This window comes from Leptodactylus fuscus, chromosome 4 (assembly GCF_031893055.1).
Source record: "Leptodactylus fuscus isolate aLepFus1 chromosome 4, aLepFus1.hap2, whole genome shotgun sequence".
NCBI lineage: Eukaryota > Metazoa > Chordata > Amphibia > Anura > Leptodactylidae > Leptodactylus > Leptodactylus fuscus.
In genome coordinates, this window is record NC_134268.1 from 33,919,515 (window position 1) to 33,934,570 (window position 15,056).

General features: G+C 45.3%; 1 protein-coding gene across 1 annotated transcript in view; it reads left to right on the top strand.

The window, feature by feature from the left end:
• PTDSS1 (phosphatidylserine synthase 1) overlaps window positions 1–15,056 on the top strand; it is a 30,042-nt gene that overhangs the window by 598 nt on the left and 14,388 nt on the right. Inside the window, exons 2-7 of the mRNA XM_075270331.1 lie at window positions 5,211–5,302; window positions 8,607–8,651; window positions 10,306–10,430; window positions 11,912–12,070; window positions 12,690–12,841; window positions 13,415–13,556. Coding sequence (XP_075126432.1) covers window positions 5,211–5,302; window positions 8,607–8,651; window positions 10,306–10,430; window positions 11,912–12,070; window positions 12,690–12,841; window positions 13,415–13,556 — 715 coding nt within the window. The remainder of the gene's footprint in view (window positions 1–5,210; window positions 5,303–8,606; window positions 8,652–10,305; window positions 10,431–11,911; window positions 12,071–12,689; window positions 12,842–13,414; window positions 13,557–15,056) is intronic.

Here is a 15,056-nt window from a genome sequence, read left to right on the forward strand (position 1 = left end):
ATATCCAACAGAGACTCCGTCACACAGAAAAGAAACTGCAGAAACCCGGCAACCCCATTATAGTCAATGGGATCTCCCAGCGGACCAAACAACAGAACCCGTCGCAGATGTGACCCTACCCCAAGCGCTGCGGCCTCAGCACTTACCAGTACATTTGTATAGTGGCTGTGCTTCTTATCACTTATTCGCTTGAATGGGACTGAGTTGTGATCAAGCCAAGTCTCATGCAAGTGCTCAAACAGCTGAGCTATGGTGATGTCGGGTGTCGGACCCCATAGATCTTCTGTCGTTGGCTCATCAATAGTAAGCTTATCTTTTGGGTTGTCCATTCATATTAGATCGATGGTGGTCTGGCTTTCGACTCGCCCCTTCCCCACTGTTTCGATGGATTGGCACTGGGCATGCTCTGCCACCTCTCCATTGCTTACAGTGGTCTGGACATTGATGCCTACTTCAGACCCCCATACTTATAGTATCAGTACTGCCGGGTATTACAGAGGGGCTGAATGTCTTAAGGACGATTGCAGATGGCTGTGCTACCGTGTGAATTTCATGGTTCTGTGTGCGGGTCAACAGTCCGGGCTGCAAAATATAGAACAGGTCCTATTTGAGGTTCATGTTTCCGTGGCTCCTATTCATTTAATGAAAGGAGCCGCACAAGCACAGCCCGTGTATGGGGTGCACACAGGGGACATCCCCGCGTCTCCAGTGCTTTTACTTCACGGCTAGCTGGTTGCAGCACAGTCATCTGCAACCGACCTAAAGGTCCGTTATTAAAAGGACTTTCAAAGACTTTTTAATTGATGACATCACCAACTGAAGATCCAAGGGGGGGGCCCAACAACCTGGAACCTCACGGATCAGCTGTTTAAACCGCTGCTTCCACTTCTCAGGCCATGTAACATCATGTTTATTGGTGACACATCCTGAATGGGCTGAGCTGCGACACACCAAGGTCATCAGTTATAAAGCCTTTAAAACCCTTTAAGGCTGAGGCCCCACGTTGCGGAAACGCAGCTTTATTTGTTCCAGATTTTGTTGAGGTTTTTTGAGCCAAAGCCAAGAATGGCTGCATAAGGAATGGGATATATGTAGGACGTTCTTATATTTCTCCCTTCTGCTCAATCCACTCCTGGCTTTGGCTTAAAAAAACGCAACAAAATCTGCAACAAAAAAAAGCTGCATTTCTGCAATGTGGGGCTCCAGCCTAAGGCTGAGGTCCCACGATGCGGAAGCGCAGCTTCTTTTGATGCAGATTTTGTTGCTTTTTCTGAGCCAAGCCTAGGAGTGATTACAACAGGAATGGGAACTATATAGGACATTCTTATATTTCTATTTACTGCTCAATCCACTCCTGGCTTTGACTCAAAAAACTGCAGCAAAACCTGCAACAAAAAAAGCTGCTTTTCTGCAACGTGGCGCCTTAGCCGAAGGCTGAAGCCCCACATTACGGAAATGTTGATTTTGTTGCTTTTTTTTTTTTTTTTTTTTTTTTTTTTTTTTTTTTTTAGCCAAAGCCAGGAGTGGACTGAGCAGAAGGTAGAAGTATCAAAGCTTCCTATATATGTCCCATTCCTTTTGTAGCCATTCTTGGTTGGCCTGCATAATCCCCACGTTGCAGAAACGCAGCTTTTGTTGTTGCAGATTTTGATGCGGTTTATGAGCCAAAGTCAGGAGTGGATGCAGCAGATGGTAGAAGTATAAGAACTTCCTATATATTTCCCATTCCCTTTGAAGCTACTCCTAGGTTTGGCTCCAAAAAACGCAAAATCTGCAACAAAAGAAGCTGCGTTTCTGCAACGTGGGGTCTCAGGGTAAGGACAAGGTTTTTTTGTGTTTGATTTTTTTGCACCTTTTGCAGTGAGTATATTGGGAAAAAAGAAAGAGAAGTAACATCTGTTCTTCATAGTTCCTCACTCTTTATGATCCACACCTGGTTTTAACTACAAAAACTGCATTAAAACATGAACACGTGTCCTTACCTTCGAGGGATTTTCCAATTTAAAAAAAGAAAAAAGTCTCAGTGCAAAAACAAAACAAGAGGTACTTAGCAGTTTTCTCCCTGTGCTGTGCTCCAGTCCTCCATGTTTGGTGACGCCACGTGCCATATACTGCTAAGGCCAGTGAGTGGCCGCATGCTTATGTGTATATGGGCACAACACGGGCAGCCAAGAGGTCGCCATTGCTGCAAGACCAGAGCGGCAGAAAAGATTTTAAAAAGCCTTTAATTTTGTAGCCTCCGTGACAAATTCTATTTTTTTTTTTACTATATTTTTAAGGGATTATCCAGTTTCTACTATTCATGGATTATCCTTAGCATAGGCCATCAGTATTAGATCTGTATCGATACCCGCTATGGTTTACATGCCAAGGGCCGCACTGCTCACCTGCTGTAGAAACTGTACCAGCAGATTTTGGTGCTGCAGCGCCTCTCTATTGGGCAGCATTACCGTGCATTGCACAGATGACACCCGGGACCCCCACATATCTAATAATAAAGGGGACATTAATAGTAAACACTGGATTCCCTTTATCTTGAGGCCCCATGTTGTGAAAAAGTAGCTCTTTTTTTGTTGTTGTAGATTTTGCTGCAGTTTTTTTGAGCCAAAAACAAGGGTAGCACACAGGGAATGGGAAATATATAGGAAGCTATATAGAATGAGGCCCCGCGTAGTGGAAAAACTGCATTTTTATTTTTAATTGCAGATTTTGCTGCGTTTTTTGAGCCAAAGCCAGGATTGGATTGAGCAGGAGGGAGAAGTAGAAGTTCTGGCTTTGGCTCAAAAACGCTGCAACAAAAAAAACTGCTTTTGCACTACGTGGGCGCTAAGGCCCCACGTAACGGGCTCAGGCAAAAAAGCGCTGCGAGCAAAACCACGGCAGGAGTGAATCACAGTTTTTCTGCAGCACTTTTCACGGAAAGTTTGCAGAGGTTTCTGCTTCCATTATATCTATAGTGAAACCTTTGACGTTTCTGTAGGTATAATTGACATGTTGCGGTTTCCAAATCCTTGACTGTTTTACAAATCGCAGCGTCTCCGCTGTGCATATTTTTCCGCAATGTGTAGATGGGATTCTCTAGATTACAGTGACTGTAAAATGCCGTGTTTTCTTGCAAAGTCACAGCATTTACGTCACACGGGGCCCCGGCCTCAGGAAGTTTTCTGAGCTCTATCAGTTGCTGACCTATTCTTAGTGTAGGTCATGAATGGAGGTCCAACACCCTATTTGAAGCAGCAGGGGTGCTCCTTAAAGAAGATCCTTCATGGTTTGGGGCACAGGCAGATCTATATACTGTGTATTGTATGTAACCCCCAAATGTAAAGCACCATGGAATTAATGGTGCTATATAAATAAATAATAATAATAATAATAAATAATAATAATATACTGCTGGAAAGCCAACAGTGCACTGAATTCAGCGCACTGTCGGCTTTCCCGATCTGTGCCCCGGGTAAAGCGCTATCAGTGCCGATACCGTAGCTCTTCACCGTCAGAACAGTCTGTCAGGTACGTCCTTCTGTACAAGCAGCGCCTGTCGTGCTGTACAGTGTGAGCGGGGAGGAACGCCCCCTCCCTCTGCTCACAGTGCTCGTCCATAGACCGGTATTATCAGGAGGGGAGGGGGCGTTCCTCCCCGCTCACACTGTACAGCGCTATTGGCGCTGCTTGTACAGAGAGACGGTCCTGACAGACTGTCAGGAACGCCCTTCTGACGGTGAAGAGCTACGGTACCGGGACCGATAGCGCTTTACCCAGGGCACAGATCGGGAAAGCAGACAGTGCGCTGAATTCATCACACTGTCAGCTTTCCAGCAGTATATAGAATTGCCTGTGCCCAAGCCATGAAAGGTCCTCTTTAAGCATTGCTTCTGCTTCTCAGGCCTTGTGATGTCACACGGCATCATCCCAGCTCAGTCCCATTCAAGTGAATAGTCTAGGCTGCCATACCAAGCACAGTTGCTGTACAAATGGACAGTGCTATACTTGTCTTTCTAAAAAGAGGCCACAGCACTCGCCTGAACACGACGGTCTCTTCCAACCGGGTTTCAGATCCTTGTTGATTTTCAGTTCATGGTCAAAACCCCTTTAGGCTTAAGCCCCATGTTGCGAACGGGACAAAAAGCGTTGCATTTACATTACCTGCAACGTGGATAGGATTCTGGCTAATCCCATCCACACATTGCAGGAAAACAAATCTTGGGCTGTTCTTGCCCCAGGTCATATGATTGGAACGAGCCCATGTCCCGCAGGTCCCTCCGCCTCCTCCCTGTTCTCCAGTTTTACTATAGTGGCCAGCCCTCATACCTATGAAAGTGGGAACGGAGGGAGGCGCGGAGTGACCTGGGGACTGAATCCAATGACGTGACTTGGGGAACATGATCAGCCCATCATGAGCAAATGTCCATAGGTAGTAAGTTAAAGTCACTGGGCAACCCCTTTAAGGGTATGTTCACATGGCCGAATTTGCATTCCACGTGTGAACAATCTGCGTGGCTAACTGAATGGGCACAAATTCCCACAGACCCCAAAATCTCATGGAAAGCCTTCCCAATAAAACGGAGAGGTTGGTCCAACTCCATATCAACACCTATGGCTTTGGAGGGGGAGAGCCTATAGGTTTGATGGTCGAGGTGCACATACGTTCAGCCATATAGTGTACATGTGCACATTGGAGCTTAGCGGTAATGAATAGGATTACGCTGTGCGACTGTCTGATATCTGACCAGGAACGTTATAATCTTGGCAAGTATGTGACTGCCTGATAAGCAGATTTTACAGTGGGGAGGGGGGATCGCTTCTAAGTAGCAGCGACATACTATCAATGGCTAGAAAAATGTCCTAAAATGTGGCTGTCGTATGGTCATATCGTACCGCCCCATTGGAAACACATTTGATCGTAGCGGCGCATTTATTGTCTATATGTGGGTAAGGGCGAGTTTGGTTTTCAGTGGTCTTTGCGTTATACGTTACTCTATTATTCCTCCTGGAAATCTAGAAAGCTGGGTGGAACACTGAAAATGGACTGTATGGGGAAAGCATGAGAAAGCTGTAAGTGTCATCCTATATTTCCAGGAGGAATAACAGAGGGGTGACACGAGGCAGGCTTCTCAGAAAAAGTACTTTGACAATAAGTATTTATTCCTTGGAGCGCCCCTTTAAGAGAACTTGGATTTCACCGATTGATCTGATCTTTGTTTGTGTTCTAGGGAAGACACAAGCCCAGAAGACAATATATGGAGAGGGATCCTGTCCGTCATCTTCTTCTTCCTAATTATCAGTGTCTTAGCCTTCCCCAATGGTACGTGTTCTCATCCACTCCTTATGTTAAATGCAAGGTTTTTTTTTTGTTTTTTTTTTCCATGTGTGTATACACCTCACTTTTGAGCTCTTCCTGTCACCGATCGGGATATATATGTTTTAGTAAAAACCTGTATTCACCATGAAATACCACTTATAACTGGGGCCCAGAGTTACTATTGTGGATATGACTAGGCACTGGCGTAACATGGCGCATCTGCTCTGTTCCTCTTGGAAATGTACAAGTACACTGACACCTCCATTTTACCTTTCCCCTATACAATCTGACCCTAGTAGCCCTGATAGAACAGTGTTAGGCCTCGTTCACACAGGGCACGGGGCCGCGTATTTTGGTCCTGATTCTGATGTCAGAATAGGACCAAAATGCGACTGTCGCGGCTTATAAACAGTCGCGGCTTCCCGCTCCGGAGTAGGCCCAAATGAATGGGCCCAATCCGGAGGGTGCTGCTGCGAGGCGGACGCCGGGGCTGCGGAATCCACCTGAAGAGAGGGCAGCTCGTTTCTTTTTACCGTGAGCCGGAACATACCACTCACGGAAAAAAGGAAGCTAGCGGTCTCCATAGACCTCTATTGTGAGGGGGCGGATTCTGAGGTGGATTCGGCGTCAGAATCCGCCCCCTCTTGCCCCGTGTGAACAAGCCCTTAGGCTACATGTCCATGTGCATGAGGTCTAAGGCGACATGTACACAACTATGTGCGCGTCACTAGGCCGTGATTGAACAGCACAGGCCGCAAAACAGACAGGAATGGGACCTGTCCTGATTTTTACCCACGGCCCCATACACCAAACTGTGAAAATATGCAGTCATGTGAACTGGGCCATAGAAATGAATGGGTCAGTGTGTTAGCCATGTTTTTTTCAACTGGATGTGTACATGAGGCCTAAGGATAAGTTCACACAGAGGTTTTTTTGAAGGCTGATAAAATATGCTTCATGAATTAGGAAGTGCTTTTTGACTTTTTTTTTGCCCCAGCCGCAAATACAGACCGGGATAGGACCTGCTCCTTGCGCTTCTTGAGACTTTTTGTACTATAGCGTTTATCTCTGTATTCCTTCTTGTTCACACCTAGTTTTTGTTATATTCAGGGGATTTGCGGTATTTTTGTGCTGTCCTTGACTTGGTACTAGAACAGCTTTGTGGTCCCTGTAAACACAGGCAGCAGGCCAAAATGTCAGCCAGGCAAGCATTAATGCTTTATTTACACCGTGCCAACATAATCCATGTTTACTCCGGCGTGACTGACATCGTACTACTGAATGTTGTATTATCACAAAGCGCCGTGCACACTTTTATTACACTTATACCGCCTGACTAAATGGGGAAATGGTTTCATATTAGTTTTACTAAAGGAGCACTCCAGTTTAAAAAAAAAATAAATCCTGTGTGTAATTAATGTTAATTAATAACCATCAGCTTTATTGTGAAGTTATGTGCTCCCTTCTGGAGTACTGACCTCCTCTCTGCTCCTTATGAACACAGTATTTCGTGTCTGAACCTCGCACTGCAGGTCTGTTGAGGGTTAGATTGAGACTTCACTAGTCTTGCATGGTAAGGTTGACCTGCTGATCATCAGCAGAGCAGAGAAAAGGTCAGTGCTCCAGAAAGAAGCACATAACTTCACAATCAAGCACATTACCCTACAGATGGGTCAAATGCAGTATGACCTGGACTTGCAGAATCATTGATAACACAATATGATCATATAGTTACATATACTGAGCCCTTTCAGTTATTGACAGCTATTTCTGTATGTATTCAATCACTGATTAGCTCCGCCCACTGGACTCCTAAGCCCAGACTGAGCAGGGAATTCAAGGAGAAAACACTATACTGAAATTATTCACTTATACTGAATCTTTTCCTACAAAACTGTATATCAATCTGCTCGGCTTCTCCTGCTCTACAACAAGCTGCATATACAATGTGCAAAGTTTCTTTTTCATCCTGAGTGGCCCCACCACCTGACCCATCTATCAAAGTTAATGGAACCACAATTACCCCTGTCCCACAGGCTCGATGCCTTGGGGTAACCCTGGACTCTGAACTATCCTTCAAGCCACATATTCAAGCCCTCAACACCTCCTGCCGCCTCCAACTCAAGAACATCCACCGAATCCACTCCTTCCTCACCCAGGAAACTACCAAGATGCTCGTCCAGGCCCTCATAATCTCCCGCCTAGACTACTGCAACACCCTTCTCCATGGACTCCCAGCTAACACCCTCGTCCCCCTCCAGTCCACCTTAAACTGTGCTGCTCGCTTAATCCACCTCACCCCCCGATCTTCATCGGCTGCTCCCCTCTGCCAGTTCCTCCACTGGTTACCTATAGCCCAGCGAATTGAGTTCAAGCTACTAACGCTAACATACAAAGCCATCCACACCCTGTCCCCTCCATATATCTCTGACCTCATCTCCCGCTACCTGCCCACACGTAACCTCAGATCCTCCAATGACCTCCTACTCCGCTCCTCTCTCATCCGCTCCTCACACAACCGCCTCCAAGATGTCTCCCGTGCATCCCCCATAGTCTGGAACTCCTTACCACGACACATAAGACTGATCCCACAATCACAGGCTTCAAGAAGGCCCTGAAGACTCCCCTATTCAGGAAGGCCTACAACCTCCAATAACACTATCACCGCACCCCCATCTGTACAGTCTCCCCCTCTCCTTCTGTCTCTACCCCCTTCCCCCATAGATTGTAAGCCCTCGCGGGCAGGGCCCTCTACCCCACTGTGCCAGTCGGTCATTGTTAGTATTATATCTACCTGTATATTCTGTGTATTGTATGTAACCCCCAAATGTAAAGCTCCATGGAATTAATATAATAATGTACAGCGCCATGGAATTAATATAATAATTCACAGCGCCATGGAATTAATGGTGCTATAGAAATAAATAATAATAATAATTTTTCTCTTTGTAGTTTTATTGGTGCATCTATAAGTGAATCATTTGTCCAAGACTTGATCTTGGGATAGGTCACTGATATTAGATTGGTGGGGACTCTCTACCCAGCACCCCTACTGATCAGATGCTGCATCTGCACAGTGTATGGAGACAGAAGCTGACAGCTCCCCTTTACTTGAATTTGCAAATCCACTACACAGTGTGTGTATATATATATATATATATATATATATATATATATATATATATATATATATATGAGAGAGAGACATAATCTTCAATATACAATACATTTCCTTATCTATGAACTACTTATAGAGTAGCTTGAAGCCGCCTTGTAGTCTCATGAGTCTTCTTTGCCCTTTTTACAGGTCCGTTTACGAGGCCGCACCCTGCACTATGGAGGATGGTCTTTGGTAAGTGATTCCTCTTCACCCATGAGTAATTGTCTACCCTATGACACAGTCCAAAGATGAATTCTGAAAGTACACTCTATTTACTTAAAGGGGTTGTCCAAGATAACAGTTTTTTTTGCAAGGAGGCCGGGGAAGGTGAAAAAAAAACCCCCACCCCATACTCGCCTATCCCCGTGGCTCCGGTGTCTGTCTCCTCGGTCCAGTCCTGATGCTCTGAGGTCTTTTTTTGGCAGAAGTCCTTACGACACGTGACAGCTAAGGCCAATTGGCGTCCTAAGGAAGGGACAGGGGACGTCACCCGCATAGGTCCTCTGTGATGTCACGTGTCCTTTTCTTAGGCTGCTGGTTGGCCTCAGCTGTAACGTGCGGCGAGGACTTCCTCCAAAACAAAAGCAGCAGACCGGACCGCAGTGGGAGACATGGGGACATCTGACTATAGGTTTGTTTGTTTTTTTACCTGCCCTTGGACAACCCTAGGGTATGTCATATCCTATATTCCACTGACGCTGTTCTGAAATGACCCGCCATCCACGACTTTCCATGACTATTTCAGGCAGCTGTTCTAGATGTATTTTAGCATCTCCTTTTTCGAGGCCTGCCATACTGTTATTGTCTGCCACCAGGCCTGTAGTTCCTTGGTTACCGCTCAGTAACATGTCTGACCTTCTCCATGTGAGTGATGATGTATGGAGTGAGCCCTGAGTCACCCTGACAGTTTCCGTTCTGCTGAGAGGCTTTTCCTGGCCTGAATCTTCTATGGTATTTAGTAAGTCAGGCTCAGCCTCAGTTACATACATGTGTGCAGGCATCATTGCTGCACGTATGACGGGTGTATTGTTGTAGGGCCATGTTACCTGTAGTCATAGGCTTTCCTTGGCATTTCAGCTTGCTTTGGTTCCTCCAGCCTTGTGTTCTCCACATTTGGCCAGATCTTATTGTTGCTGAACTCTACAGTTACTAAGCTGTAGGGGGCGCTATTTTTGGAGTTATGAAAACGGCGATTGTGATTCTGCTTGTTACAACATTATTCACTATTTTCCAGCTCTTCCAGAACTCCCATAAATTTCGCTATAGGGTTTTTTCTGACTGTTAGTTTGGGCACAGTTAAAACTACATCAGAAATAAATGCACGCAGATTCTAGGCAGGTTTTGGTGCAGTTTTTTTTTTTTTTTTTTTATTCCACAGATGAAACGTGTATTTCACACATTTCACCTGTAAAACCAAAAGCTGCACTAAAAATCGGATCCAATCTGTATACAGTTTTAATGATAGTAACACAGTTATATAACGATGTTAGACAAAAATGGGATGGGAGCTCACCGTGATATTCTTAGGCTTGTCCTTCGGGGTGCACGATCCAGTTTCCGGACTCAAGGAATTATCAGCAATGAATCAAACAATAAAGAAGGACGGCATCTCTCCGAGGATCTTTCATAAAAGTTAACTTTTAATCCATGAGATTAAAATACAGCAAACCGAATGATGAAGAAAATAGAAAAAGTGAAGAATACATTTAAAAAACGCCAACGCGTTTTAGAACGCAAGGTTCCTCAGTCAAGCCACTTCTTACCCATGCGGTATATGGTTTTTATTTCCTAATAATGTTTTTCACATTCTGGGATTCTAATTCTTGCTTCCTGTTTTGTCTCCTAGGCCTCAGCGTCCTGTATTTCCTCTTTCTAGTATTTCTGCTCTTCCTGAACTTTGAGCAGGTGAAATCGGTTATGTATTGGCTGGATCCAAACCTGCGCTATGCCACGAGAGAAGCCGACATTATGGTGGGAAATCATCAGACTGATATACTTATTATACATAGTAAAGTGTGTTCGGTTAGGACAGTGGCGGATGTAGATTGGAAAGCTCTCGATCCTTATTTAGATCCACCAAATCTTTGCATTACTTTATTTGCCTGGGGATTTCATATCAGAGGGGGGGCTTGTGTATTGGGATAAGTCTTCAATATGTGATCTGTGATGGGCTCCACATATCAGTTTGTCATGTGAGCGCTGCAGCCATGCACAGCGCCATACGTATCATAGTGGCTGTGCTTGGTATTGCAGCTCAGCCACATTCAGTCGAAAGAGACTGAGCCGCTGCTAAAATTATGCCCTCCGCCTGCCTTCAGGAGGGTGAAGTATTAAGTGTCTTACCCCTCGTTCACATCTGCGTTTGGTAATCCATATAGGGAGTCCACATGGCAACCCTCCGAACGGAATACCAAATTCAAGTGCTGGTGCAGTAAAAGCACACGGACCCCATAGACTATAATGGGGTCCGTGTGCTTGCCGCGCGCTGCCTGTATGAATCATGCAGAGAGGAAAGTAGATTGTGAAGTACTTTCCTGTCTGCATGTTCTCTGTGGAGATCTGGCGGCAAACACACGGATCCCATTATAGTCTATGGGGTCCGCGTGATTTTACTGCACACTGCTTGCAATTGCGATTCTCAAGAAGAACCAGAAACCTGCAAAATTTACTCCACTCAGAAACCTGTTGTGTCCGCCATCATATGAAGCAATTCTTCAGAAATCTGAAAGGCCACAGGTTTACACAGAAAACATTGGGATCAGAGGACTGAGGATCTGCAAATAGGTCACTCATTGTTGCGTCGTTTCCACTTGACTGAAGTGCGTGACTTATTGGTAGAGGAATTCTGCAAGACTACGTCAATGCCTGTCATGTAGAGGTTACCAAGGACTTCAGAAGGCACCGCATATACTTATTTAGGGCCAACACTAATCTATATGAACTGGCATCTAATGCCATCCTGTCTCACACTGCCCTTGGCTAATGGATATGTCACTCACTGTGCACTATACAATCAGGGTATGCGAAGAACCGGAACCAAAATTCAGTGGCGTATAAATAGGAGTGTGGCCCATAAAAAGGGGAGTGTCCTAAAATAATGTTTAATTAAAGGGGATGTCCTGGATATGAAAATAATTGATATTAGTGACCTATCCACAGGATAGATCATCAGTATCAGATCGCTCTGTACACTGTAGCGATGGCGCCTGGAATTGCAGCCCTGCTCCCATTTACTTCAATAGGGGCAGGGGCTACTTCTAGTCGTATACCTAGTAACAGCTGATCAGGATGGGGTCCTGGTCTCAGATCCCGACCAATCTGATACTGATGACTTTCTGCTGGATTCCTGGTTGAACAGAGAGTTTTTGTAATTTTAAGGGATGAAAAACAAATGAATTGGAAGACCCCTTTAAATGTTTTTTTACAATCCTCCTCGTTTCTGTTTTGTACAGGAATATGCAATTAATTGCCATGTGATCACCTGGGAGCGAATCCTCAGTCACTTTGACATCTTTGCTTTTGGCCATTTCTGGGGCTGGGCCATGAAGGCCTTACTGATCCGCAGCTACGGCCTTTGCTGGACAATAAGCATCACCTGGGAGCTGACGGAGGTAAGGGCTTGACCATCAAATCGCAAAGTCTTTCCCCTGTTAAGCATTGCTGGTGATGAAAACAAAATGCAAATGTTAGGCTTCATGTACACGGCCATATGTGGCGAACAGGGTGGTACAAATGGAGCAGATGGTCCTCAGATTGTCATCGCTGCGCTGTCTGTGTTTTCACCTACTCATACACTGAACCGAATGGACGAAGCCTTCACAAATGCATAGGAATAGGACATGCTCTATATTCTGCAGCCCAAAAACAAGTGTGTGTGTGTGTATGTATATATATATGTGGGTGTATGTATATATACACATGTATACACACACATGTATGTAGGGGTCCTGGGTGTCAGACTCCTGCAGATCTAATATGGACGGCCTTTCCTAAGGATAGGCCATTGATCAGAGAAGCCGGATAACCCCTTTAAGATGGCCTCCTCCTCATCATCTTCCTTTCTTAAACTCGTATACACCTGCTGTAGGCAACTGTAAATTTCTGATAAGGAATGACAGAACCCCTCTACTAATACATGGACGTTGCAGAAGGCCTAGCATATTCAGGACCTGTGCAGAATATTTGGCTGCTTTCCTCTTGTAACCTGTTCCCTATTTTCCATCCATTCAGCTCTTCTTCATGCACCTTCTTCCTAATTTTGCGGAGTGCTGGTGGGACCAGGTGATTCTGGACATCCTCTTGTGTAATGGAGGGGGCATCCTGCTTGGCATGGTGGTTTGTCGCTTTTTGGAGATGAGGACTTATCACTGGGCAAGTTTCAAGTAAGTCCTTCCTGTTTGTGAAATGATCTGTAAGATTTGGGGATTCGCCCTGCCACTGTCCCCACTCCTTCCACCATTGGGAAGGGTCGGGTCAGGATGGGGAGGGCAGAAATGGAGTCCTGTCCTGACTTTTCCATCCTGATGGCAAAGCCGATGTTGGTTCCAGTCAACGCTCTGCTTGGTTCCGCTTCATTTACCCTCCTTGGCCCTAAGAGGTGAATGATGGCATGTTTGCTCCCCCTGGAGGTGGCAAAAATGTTCCCCTCATTTAAAAATAATAGAAAAAAATGTTCTGGTGTATCCTTTCATCAACTCCTAGTAGCCAAAATGGCAAGACAGTCTGAAACTACGCCAGGTTTATCACAGTGACTGATGCTGGATGATTAATATGGCGCATCTATAGTGTCCTCTTTGTTAGCTTACTTTGGCCTGAATTTTATACCAAATGTTTAGTAAGATTTGACTCCTTCAAGCCCCACCCCCTTTCCCCATTTTTAAATGGAAAAATTCTGCTCGGTTGTTTCTCTGTCTAGGAAAGCTGGGTGACCACCTCTACTTTTCTATCTCTTTCAGGGACATTCACACCACCACGGGGAAAATAAAGAGGGCCGTGCTGCAGTTTACCCCAGCCAGCTGGATCTACGTCCGCTGGTTTGACCCTAAATCCTCATTTCAGAGAGTGGCCGGAGTGTATCTGTTCATGATCATCTGGCAGGTAAGAACATGGCGGGCCTAGTATTGGCTAGGAGTTATTGGGTGAAATCTCACTGCGGGCTACTAAATGTGACTATTGCAGCATATGTTATAGGAAATTAACGCTAATATGCAATATGGAGGTGCAAGATCTGTATAATGTCTATAAGACATTGCAGTATATCCTCTAGATTTGCCATAAAGGTTGGAAATAGGAAAACCCTGAGGATATGGCCTTCGTGGCTCGCCACGATGGGATGCCGATGCAGTGCTCCTGGTTAGGCCCGAATGAATGGGCCTAATCAGGAGTGAGTGTCGCACTGCAGACGCCGCAGGAATAAGGAGCATGTCACTTCTTATTCCACTAGCGGAAAAAAATCGCTAACGGGAAGAAAAAGCAAGCGGCTCCCGTTCAAACGAATGGGAGCCTTTTTTGCAGGTGGATTTTGAGGTGGATTCTGCGTCAAAATCCGCCTGCAAAAAAAAACTCTGGGTGAACAGACCCTTAAAGGCAGGGGTGCTCACACTTTTTCAGCGTGTGAGCTACTTTATTAGCTGACCAAGGCAAAAGATCTACTACCCACCTTGTGGGTGGGGCCGGGGTGGGCCTATGGGCGGGGTGTGTCTGTGGGCAGGGCCGGGCATGTGGGCAGGGTCGGGCGGAGCGTGAGAGCAGGAGATGGCGTTCTGTGGCCGCCCAGGGATCCCCGCTGTCTGCTTGTTCACAGCGCAGGCTGAGAGTTATCTCTGGACACTGGCAGGCTGGGGCAGCGGTAGCCCCGCCTGCCAGTGTCCGGAGATGACTCTCAGCCTGTGCTGTGAACAAGCAGACACCGGGGATCCCTGCATCCTGCGATCGACCCATACGTCCTTTGCGATCGACCAGTAGCTCGCGATCGACGTATTGGGCACCCCTGCTTAAAGGGTTCTTATGTGGCTGGTGTTGTCATTGATTATAGGGGGGGGGGGAATTATATATATATATATATATATATATATATATATATATATATATATATATATATATATATATATATATATAATTTTTTTTTTTTTTTTTTTTTTTTTTTTTTCTTTACTGATAATTTGGTTTTCCAGAACACATGATGTCCCTTCCATGTGTAAAATTTTGCTCCCCTCTCCCACAAAAGGTTTCAGGTTAACAAATCCCAGTCTTCAGCCAATTCCCAGTCGGCCTTAGAACAAGAAGTTCTGGTTCTTGAAGGTGTAGGTTCCTGTTCCATGCAAGAAGCCTCTCCTTTGAGATCTCCCTAGCACCTTGGGTCTTTTCCAAAATTATAAGTCAGGGTGTTGTCATGGGATCTGCAAAACCAAATTACCGATCAGTAATTCTATTTTTTTTTCCTATCTGGCACATTTATGGCATAACCAAAATATATACTATCATACATACCGTATTTTTCGGACTATAAGACGCACCCAGGTTTTAGAGGAGAAAAATAGGGAAAAAAAATTTTCAGGCAAAAAAAGGTAAAATATTTAATATATGGGAGTTGTAGTT